This window comes from Gossypium hirsutum, chromosome A09 (assembly GCF_007990345.1).
Source record: "Gossypium hirsutum isolate 1008001.06 chromosome A09, Gossypium_hirsutum_v2.1, whole genome shotgun sequence".
In the NCBI taxonomy this organism is placed as follows: Eukaryota; Viridiplantae; Streptophyta; class Magnoliopsida; order Malvales; family Malvaceae; genus Gossypium; species Gossypium hirsutum.
Genome location: NC_053432.1, coordinates 78,412,834 through 78,423,423, shown reverse-complemented (window position 1 = coordinate 78,423,423; position 10,590 = coordinate 78,412,834). Strand labels below are relative to the sequence as shown.

At 34.9% G+C, this 10,590-nt stretch overlaps 2 protein-coding genes across 3 annotated transcripts; one reads left to right on the top strand and one right to left on the bottom strand.

The window, feature by feature from the left end:
• Positions 1 to 313: 313 nt before the first annotated feature.
• On the bottom strand, positions 314 to 4,698 carry LOC107930243 (protein IQ-DOMAIN 14). Of its 2 annotated transcripts, none has more exons than XM_016861834.2 (4): positions 4,149 to 4,698; positions 1,966 to 2,169; positions 1,422 to 1,508; positions 314 to 1,225 (listed from the first exon to the last, which is right to left on the bottom strand). In XM_016861834.2, the coding sequence occupies exons 1-4, from the start codon at positions 4,497 to 4,499 to the stop codon at positions 473 to 475; spliced, it is 1,395 nt and encodes a 464-aa protein (XP_016717323.2). In that variant the 5' UTR covers positions 4,500 to 4,698; the 3' UTR covers positions 314 to 472. The 2 variants fall into 2 exon arrangements, with proteins under 2 accessions (XP_016717323.2, XP_016717324.2); XM_016861835.2 differs by having other exon boundaries at positions 1,422 to 1,499; positions 4,149 to 4,641.
• Positions 4,699 to 8,879: 4,181 nt separating this feature from the next.
• Positions 8,880 to 9,821, top strand: LOC107930244 (ethylene-responsive transcription factor ERF027). Its single transcript, XM_016861836.2, has one exon. It carries the CDS (start codon positions 8,967 to 8,969, stop codon positions 9,630 to 9,632), a length of 666 nt encoding a protein of 221 aa, XP_016717325.2. The 5' UTR covers positions 8,880 to 8,966; the 3' UTR covers positions 9,633 to 9,821.
• Positions 9,822 to 10,590: the final 769 nt, after the last annotated feature.

Below are 10,590 nucleotides of genomic sequence, written 5' to 3'. Positions count from 1 at the left end.
TAGTTCCAGAAACTGTATGATTCATCATGTCGGATCGATTGTCAGTTGTGGGAATCCAAGGTTTCGTTTTTTTCTTATATGGCTAATAAAAGAATGTTGGCTGTTCATTGTCACTATCACCGTCCTAGATAGCCGCTTCAGACAAAACTGTACCACTAGGACAAAACCATGTTTGATGGATTTAGCCTCCGTGAATGCACAGTTGGAAACAGACAACTCCAACTGAAACTCTTTTGTTTTGTTTTGTTTTGCTATGATAATTTCAGTACAGTTAATAACTACGTTGTTATCATTATGATGGAGAAAATGGCAATCATACTAGATTTTTCTTTTTCAATATTAATAATGCTAAATTTGATCAAGCAGGATCAAAGTTTTTCACATCATGGTAAACTAATTACAACTCCAGCAGACAAGGTTGCTATCACACACAAGAAAAGGAAAATAGGAGAGGCGAAGGGAGGATCGTCGATCATTCCCCTCGGTTAGCACTACTAGGCCAATTCAAGCAATCGGAAGTCGGATGTGCCCTGTACCTAAAATCAACATGATGAGGAAAATCTCTTTCTGAGTTGGTACCTGAATCCCACAACCCCTGATAAGTTCTTCGGGTTGAACCATATTTGTCTAACTCCAGCCTCTGCCTTGGAGCACTCTGGGATCGATACTTAGCCCGGGATGATTCAGTATTCGCCATGTAATTTGGGTAACCGGAATATCCACTTAAATACCCCCATGAGCACTCACTCCTTGTGGGTGTAAAAGGGCTTCTCCTAGCACTACTTCCAGGTCTAGATGATGCAGAATGCACTTGGGGGCTGTTGTCAGCTGTTCTTAGAACTGCTTCATCTTTCCCTCCAGGATATTTCATGGAGCTTAATGTCAAAACTTCTGCTGAAGAGATATTTGGTATGGCATTTGAAGCTTTTCCTGATGCTTTTCTCGGGGAGTCATATGCCGTAAAGCTCTGGGTATAATCCAAAGCTGAAAAATGCTGAGATGGCCTAACATTCCTGTGACTCTGTTGGGAGCTCAAGTGAGGTTTCCAAGTATCTACTTCGAGGATTTTGTCACTCTTCTCATCATCAGCAAGCCGACGGCTAAGTGGAGCTTCTCTACGGTTGTTCCATAAACTTTCCCCCCTCCAATGGTCTAACCAATTTGAACCCATCCGTGCTTTCTCTAGATCAATGATGTTCCTAAAGTTGGAATTTGAACCACATCTCTGCATGAACAAACGCAATATTCAAGACGGATTTGAACCCCCAATTTCATACCGAGGTCCATTCAAATTTGTTGATTTGAACATAAATTTGCCTAGAATCACCTTCATCTTCTTTTAAATTTGAATTACGTAGTAAACCATATCAGAGCATGTAAAAAGGGGAATCTGCAAAGGCAAATTGTCAATAAAGTGATACCTTTAGGATTGAGAGCCCATCAGATTTAGTACAATAAGCACGAAGTTGGCATTCATCTTTTCCGGAAGTTGCATGGACCTGCAAGTACTACATATAAAAATGGACATTAGCAGACCGAACAAACAGATTAGCTCCTCCCTACAGTAGCTGCATGTTATGCAGCAGTAAAATGCATGCCAAGCTTTTCTTTCCTTTCAAACAAAGATTCAGCCTAGCACAGTTAATTTTGCCTTGACCGGAACTATATTACATTTGACCACAATCGATCTTTAGGTCATAATTAACCTTAACTTATATTATGAACATATGAGAGGCTTTGGTCGGAACTTTGAATCCTCCAAGAAGTTACCAGAACTTTTAGGCAAAGCAAGTGGTCCCTTAGTATTTCAATCTATTAGTGCTTGAAACATATCATGTGAGCTCATAGCAAGCATATCAAAAGCCGTACTTTTGGCCTAACATGAACTTTTTACATCATTTCCATAAATGGTAGAGAAATTAAAACAATCCCTAAACATAAAAAAGAGCAGAAAGGTATGCTTACAGCATTTCGCGGAAGCCTGGACATCTTTACGACAGAATCCAGAGACTTTGTCACATGTGCACGACTAGAACGGGCTCGATCTTGCAGTTTGACCAATGTTTGCATGCGTCTGAGCATGTCTGCTGTTTGCTTTCTTACAAAGTGGCCTCTCACTAGCGCTTGAAGCTTCACCAATGCTTTCAAAGCTCTCAGTGCCCTCCGTGCCTGGACCAGGCGGCAGCAGAAGTCCACAAAAAAACAAACAAGCACCATTACATCAGACAAACCAAAAACCATCCAATACCTATCCAATTAACTGTATAGTAATCCTTGTTAGAAATTAACAGAAGAAAAATAAATCCACTGACATTTCTTTAGTCCTTTTAGAAGTTAAAGGCTCCAGCAAACAATGATTTGTAACAGATAGACAACGAAGTCAAAAAGCGGGAGGCCCATAGATGCAATCATTACCTACCATACAACCCAACAGAAAAGAGGAACTGGCAAAAGAAAGAACAATCTCCCCCACCTACAGATAACACTAAAAGATACCAAATTTTTAATCAAGACTTCAGCTTTACAAAAGTTTAATTAAATTGTTTAATGAATAGCCATCTCCACAAGTAACTTTGCCCATTAATCATTGGTAGCGTGCCCATCTCATCTCCTTCGCAAATTAAAAATATCCTCCAGCAAACTGGAAGGCGGGCAAATTCGATGGACAGATTGTAAAGAAACAGTACAAATAGGAAAGAAAATCAAGACACAAGAATATATATGGTTTGACCAATTGTGTCTAAGTTCACAAAACTGCAGAAATTTTACACTACTTCCTGAAAGAACAACTTACCTTTGCATCAACTGTTACAATAGTTTTTATAACAAATGCTACCAACTGGGGAATGCATACATATGCTTTTCAAGCAAAATGTAGCCTACATGACAAACGGGGAAATGCATAAAAACAATGCTGTTCTCTTTTATTTATTGTTCAAATCAGAATAAAGCGTGGTAACTTGGTAAAATAAAATTAAAGGAGAGGAATAAATCAAACAACTTTCAGGAGAAAACTAATAATCAGTCATAAAGTCATACTGATTCCCAGTTGGAACAATCAATTCAGTTCTGGTAGAATATGATCTAAGTGTCCCATGGAAAGAATAAAGTTGGCCCAGCAGCTTGGCTGTAACATGCTACCTTACTAAAATGAGGTAAAACTTGCATGTTACCTTCAAAAGAGGCCCCATAAAGCAAGAAACCAATTTTGACACAATTTTCTACACAACGTTTGGGTAGAAATAATTTTGTATACAAATCAGATATTTTAAACAGAGGATGCGTTAATGCATCATTATGGTTTTTATTTTCAGATTCTAGCTTTCTTTGCTGCAGATATGGCAAATGTTCACCATAATTAGTTAACCTATTTCTCTCCTTAAAAAAATTTGTTTATGTTTCACTCTACTGAACTATTAAGTCTTGATTGCAACTTCATTTTAACAGGGTTAGAGACAAAGAAAAAGGAATGTGAATTTTGCCAAACAAGTCACACATTCTACAACTCAGCCTCTTTATATCCCATCACTTCATGGGTTCATTCCTTTGCTTAAAAAATAAATGAAAGAAAACCCACTTTCTATTTTTTGTATTTCTGGTAGGTAAGAGAGAAGAAGAAGCTAAAGCCATTTGAGGCATTGATGACACCCCATTCAGCTGCCCCCCATAGGCCATACCCCCCAAAACAATACTAGAAAGCACGCGCGTGGAAGGGTCGTGAGTTTTGTTTCGTCGGAGTGTGAAGTAGAAGACAAAATTAGACAGTGAAGATGGGAAGTAGAAGATAAAAGATAAACGGTCGCTAGTGAAATCCTGATGGCGAAATGACTTATCTTTCGGTGTCGGCGCACCTTTCTTTCTGCTTCTGGGACCATTCACGGTTAAAAGCTTCAACACTATATACTAATATAATTTTAAACAACACTCTTTCTTTGAATTTAACAAACAAATCACACTCTCAATCTCTAAGTCTCTTATTCAATCTTCTTAACCATGAAAGGGTATTTTAATTTTTGTTTCCAGTTTGCATTGTTGAATTGAATAAGCGGAAAGAAAGCAGAGAAAAAGTCAAAACTATTGACTAACGTAGAAAATGGGAAATGGCTAGGAAGAAATGATGTGAAGGTAAAAAGGAAGAAAATACTAACCAGATAACCTCGAAAAGCGGTCTGTATCCTAACAGCCGCTACCTCCTGTACGAGTCGTCGGTTGTTCCCAGCGGGGCCACCACCACCACTTGTCAGTCTAACAACCTCAGCAGCCGCATGCGCAGCTGCGAGAGCAGCCTCAGCTACAGCAGCAGTGGCGGCTGCTACTGCTATTGCGTGCTTGCTGGCATCCAAGGTGTCACCGCATGGAGCAGTAGTAAGAGCATGATCTATATGGGAAGTTGAAGACGTGGGATTGGAAGATCTAGCAAAGCTCCAACGCCTCCGTTCTTTATCGGATCGGGTTTTGTCGGACTTTTTGGCTCCAAAGAGTCGCCGGAAAAGACCCATGGTTCATTGCCTGTATACTACACGTGCACTTAAGCCATGGATTATGGGGATGTTTTTTTTTTTTTTTTCTTTGAGTAAAAGGAGGCAGGAGATGGTTGAGCGTTAAAAGTGTATGGGAAACGAGTGAGGGAGGTGAAGGAGAGACTTGGATTTTGTACAAAATGATCCACATTTCTAAAATACACTAACCATACGCTCCTCCAGGGATCTGTAAGACACGCGCCTTTTCCATATTTTAACTATATTTTCACCATCCTTATTCTTCCATTCCTTTGGACGAAGCATTGACTCAGCCAAAAATTAAAATTTTAAATTTAATTCGGGTTCTGTACTGTTCGCTTGTTTCTGAGACCAATTTTTAATGTTAATTAATTGAGATAAAATAAATTTTAGCCTAATTTATTTTAATTTGATTTCTAAAATTTTTTTCCTTCACGTTAATTTCGAAATTTAGTTTTTTTTTAATTTGGTCCTCACATTAAAGTTTATTAAAGTGTGATAACACCATACTTTAAAATTATGTCATGTCTTCACTTAAAATTTATAGTCTTCACTTAAAATTTATAGTTGATTAAGTCTTAGATGATTGGCATGGTTATTGTTGTCAAATGTCAATATAAGAAGATATGGGTTAGACTGTGCTGAAGCGTTTTCAATACAGGAATATATGGGTTAAATTGTGATGAAGCGTATTATCCTCCTAATTATGAGTTGAAAAGGGGTTATAAATAATTATAAGTATTGTGTTAAAAAGAATAGATACTTATAATGAAATTATTTAAAAAAATTATATATATAATTTTAAAAAATAAATTTTATTAAAAATTAAAAAAAATTACATAATATAATCTTAAAATACTACACCATCGTATTTTAAGAGAATCCATGTTTAGGATTAAAATGGTAGAAAACCGTCAAGTGTACAAAAGAAAAAATTCAGAAATGGAAATGAAAAAATAATCAAATTTAAGGGCGAAATATCACTTTTATATCTAATTAATACATAAAAGGACTACAAAGGTAAAAGACAGTTAACAAAATTAACACAGTATTTAGGTAAATAATGTTATTTTATTAAGTACAAATATTAACAATATTAATTATAGTTTAAAAAATATTAGCAAAAAATCAAATGAATGATTACAAATCGGATAAGACATTAAAAAAAGTTAAGAGGGTTAAGAGGGATGAATTTAGGTATTATGATGAGGAAAGAGAAAAGTAAAAATAGAAAAATTAGATTAAGGTTCGTTAGGATGATAACCAAAACCAGAACAGGATTAGCAAAAAGACGAGGGAGATGTCGCTGTTTCGGTGGTGGTCGCCATTTAATTTTAAATGCGAAACACGATTTTTGGTGAATTACCCCACCAATACGGTGTCTGCGTGGAGTTCTAAACAAAATTCTATTTCAAAACTTTAAAAAGTTATTTATTAAATATTAGATCCAAAGGGAAAAAATGTTTTTAAATTTAAAATATTCATACGTGATGCAATAGGGTTTTAGATCTAATTGGATTTTGGGTTTCAGGGTTGGGTTTTAGGGAATTTTAATTTAATAGAATATTGGGTTCAAATCTAATTATTATAGCGTTTCCAATTTATATATATACATATTTATAACTCATAATTAATAATTTAAATTGTTAACACAATACCAAATTCTCTCTACAATAACTAAATATGGATTCAGGTGAGTTGCAATATTTAATACAAATATTCTTAAATTTGTAGCTACTGGTTTTGTAATTTGGATGCAAATTAGGCAATTCTGCTTAGGAAGTTTGTTGATTTGATATTATAAAAGTAAGTTTCAATGTCGGACAATTTACCATTTGGTGGCGTGGCATAGTGCTGCAATGGAGAACATCGACTACATGTTGTCTCCAAAGCTCCCTAACTATATTGCATCAAAGATAACAAGTTTCTTCCACTCCGATTCCAAATATCTCATGCCGATCGATTTGTTGGCTCTTTCCACGGATAGTTGGTCATTGTGGATGAGGATTTAGCTCTTCATTTACTCAATCCACTGTTTTGGTCTCCAACAAACAAATCAGTTCCAATCTAAATACTTACATTATTCTTTCTTTACTAAAACTTCCAATCCCCTATAGTTTCTTGGTTCCAAACTATGATTATCACATTTGCAAGGTTGTACTTATTGCCAACCCAACATCGAGTCCTGACGATTAAACAATCATGGTTATGTTTGGTTCCTATGATCATCTAGCTTATATTAGACCAATCAGAGAATGGACTTACATTTACCATGACTGGGGCATGCTTCATGATGTTATATACTGTCAACATCACTTTTTTCAATTGATTGCAAGGGTAGAGTTTGTTTTAATCTGGCTGATAAATCACGTTTTACATATTTGCCCTTAGACCATAACATATAGAACTAGTAAATTTTGTATAGAAACATATTGTAGAGTCACCTATAAGGGCACAATTGTTGGTTGAAAAAATAATGAGGTGGCTTTGGTAGGAGAATCTGGGATATGATTGGAGCCAAAGTTTGGAATATGAAAATGAATTGTGAGACATGGGGCTGGAGGGAGAAGAAAAGCACAGGAGACTGTACTTTGTTCGTTAGTGATAACAGGTCTTCATCTATGATGACATTCAATTTCTCTAGATGTCAATCAAATTGTATATACTTCACAAATGATCACATTAACATGAATTTCTCTTGCCCAATGGCCTAAACACCAAAGGTCAAGTAGAAAATTTGTCGGGAATTAATATATATATACACAAATATGTAAAAGTCGAAGCAAGAAAGATTTCACAAATTATGACACTATTTTCAAATTATTATTAATGGCACTATCAATTGCTTTTAAGTTAGAATAAATATTAATACAATTTTTATAATCATATATTTTAAACTAATAATTATATCAAAACAAGTGAATTTTCTTTAAAATTAACCCCGACACAATCCAAAACAGGATTTGAGGAAGAAAAAAAAGGACCTTAGAATTGGACCGATGGGGTCTGGGTTGTTTTTGCCATCCCCATACTGGCTTTAGTCCATCAATTCACATTGTTGATTTTGCAACCCAACTGCTCGCATTTACTCTTACTCCTTTAGAACGTCAGTTCAGCCCGTTTGAGCTTGGGGTTTCACTTAATTTAATATACCTTAAGTAATTTATGAAATTAACTTAAATTGAATTAATCTAATATAAACAATGAAAAGAAATTCCTTAAATTAATTAATGAAATTGAGAGAACACAAATATCTTGTGAATGTGAGAAAAAAAAAGTGAGAATGGTAACAAAAATTTTGCAAGTTTTTTTAATTAATAAATTTTAAAAATATTTTTTTTACAATGAATTCCAACAATTTTTATGTTTATTGTTGTTTGGATCCAACCATCATGATTTGAACATGATTTTTAAAAATGTGTCTTACATAATGTGCTTTTGTGTCATGTAAACCAAACTTCCATATTTACTTTTAAAATAGGAGTATATCATAGTCCCAATTGTTTTCATCTAGAATTATTAATGATACAAGTAACCTACTAAATGTTAGTTTTTTTTATTGATTTTAAAAATTTTGATTTAAGATAAAATATTTATTCTAGACATATTATGAAATAAAAAAAATATATTTTTATATTTAAATAATGTTCAAATTCATTATTAATATGATAATTTAGTAACAACATAAAAATAATAATATTTTGATATAGTAAATATAATTTTTAAATATTTTCAAGTAATTAATTTAAAGCTTAATTTAATATATAAATTATATTTTAAATATTATAATATAGTCATTACAAATTTAAATATGTAATGTTATATATTTGAAATAAATTTTAATAAAAAAATAATTGTATAATAAATATAAATATTAGGTAAAATAATTGGATTAAGAATAAGGGCTAAAAATATTATTTAATTGCAAGAGTGCTTTTCCACACGTAAAAACTGTTTGGGTTCCAAAAAACTTTTGAAAAAGTAACAAAAAAAAAACACTTATATGAAAATTGTCGTGTTGAGTTAGTAATAAATGAAAATTTTGAAATAGATAAAATAATTATTTAATTACAATTTTTAAAAAATATGTATTGTGAAATAGTTTATAACTGGTTTTGTGAATTATTAGATAAAATGAGTAGGATTAGGATTATAATTATAATTGTAAATTCAAAAGAAAAATTCTCCAAAATCTAGTCATATATAATTAGAGGGGACATGGAGAGGACGAACAGGTAAGTTAGCTAATTCATTTTTCAAAGTTTTTGCGCACAATACGTGTAGGCTGTTAAACCTCTATCTCGGTCTCACCATCTCATCCAAAAAGTGACCGCGATTTCTCCACGCCTTATAAGCTTCCCCACCCCCTATAAAATCCAACCCATCTGCTTCCAAACCCTTAACCCTTCTTTCACTCACTCTACCTACTACGCATACATACATGCACGCATACGTAGAATCACAAATATGGCCAATTTGTCCCCCGACGAGAACCCACCAACCCCTCAAATCCCCGACTCTACGCTCTATCTTGTGCAGTTGCCAAATCGCAGCAGCCTACCTTCCATCCCGACGCCAAGCCCTGTTCAATATAGCTGGCCTGGTTCCGGAAGGCATTCTAGTTATCGGGGAATACGAAGCAGGAGCGGCAAATGGGTATCTGAAATACGAGAGCCTCGTAAAACCACGCGTATATGGCTCGGAACGTACCCCACTCCTGAAATGGCAGCCACCGCGTATGACGTGGCTGCTATTGCTCTAAAAGGTCCTGACACGGATTTGAACTTTCCGGATATGATTCTTTCGTATCCAAAAGTGGCTTCTGCATCCGCAGCCGATATTCGAGCGGCTGCTGCTAGTGCTGCCGCTTCCAGGCTACCCATGCCAGATACGGGGTCATCAAAACAGGATCAAGGCAACCTTCAAAATGAGGGTACCGCTTCGACGTTTAGCACTTGCATGGAGTCTGGTTCAGGTCAGGAATATATTGACGAGGAAGAGCTTTTAAACTTTCCCAATTTGATGGTGGACATGGCAGGAGGAATGCTCGTAACCCCTCCCAGGATCAACTCACTCGCTTCAGATGATTCACCAGAGATTTCAGATATAGAAAGCCTATGGACTTACCCTTAAAGGGTCTCTAAATTTACTAAGAAATGGATAGCAGAAAGTACAAAATAAGAAATGTGATTGAAAAAGTAGATGAGACGATCACAAATGTGAAGGTATTTGTCCTTTTTGATCTCTTTTGGGGTGTTTCTGTCATGCCCTGTATCTGTATTCATTCCTGAGTATTGCTAGTTAAAGTTTGCTTGAGGTAAATTAAACTAAAGAGAGACTAACTTAATTTCGCAGCCAATTTCCAATTTTTGAAAGCCTTCACCTTTTATATTATATGCCTAATGCCCTGAAAAAAGCCTAATTTTCTAAGCTAAAGTCATGAGATGACAAAAGAAAATTGGGAAATTTTGGGAACACTATCAGTCCTACTTGATAGTTGAATAACTGGGTTCATAGCGTATTGGAGAAAAAAGTTGTGAGACTGGGATTTGATGCTCGATTCCAGCCTTTCGGTAAAGAATGAAAAAATCGGAAATATATAAGATGCTTTGATCCTTTTAACGGTGAAATCTTTCTTCATTCAAAATCAGTGTCCTGGTGGGATGTATGCTAATTTAACTTCCCTCATTTTTTTCAACTTTAATGCAACTTCATCCTTTGCTTGGTATAGATTGTAGCGTTCGACTACAAACCCACAAAACGATCGACTTCACCTTAAAAAAAGATTAATCCCTGTAATTGAAAAACGATTTAGGGCAGATCAGGAAAATATCTTATTAGCTTAGAAAGAAAGTTGAGTCTTGAAGGGCATGGCTACATAATGTCAAAATTCTTGCTTAATAGGATTAAGGAAGATTGTTTTTTTTCTTCTTTTTAAGCTGATGTGGTAAAATATATTTCTCACAAATGAATTTTGGATGATAAACTATAAAGAAGGGGAGCTCATTTTCTTGCAATTTGTTTATTTAATTGAGGGATAGAGAATGATGATTTAAGTATGATCTTACCTAAAAACGCTTCTTGAAGTAGG

Excerpts from the sequence above, each read along its gene's own strand:
- LOC107930243 (XM_016861834.2), bottom strand. The coding sequence starts at position 4,499 with ATGGGTCTTTTCCGGCGACTCTTTGGAGCCAAAAAGTCCGACAAAACC. Across the intron at positions 1,509-1,965 it reads CCAGGCTTCCGCGAAATGCT|TACTTGCAGGTCCATGCAAC; the intron begins GTAAGCATACCT and ends TTTTATATGTAG. Across the intron at positions 1,226-1,421 it reads ATGGGCTCTCAATCCTAAAG|AGATGTGGTTCAAATTCCAA; the intron begins GTATCACTTTAT and ends TTGTTCATGCAG.
- LOC107930244 (XM_016861836.2), top strand. The coding sequence starts at position 8,967 with ATGGCCAATTTGTCCCCCGACGAGAACCCACCAACCCCTCAAATCCCC.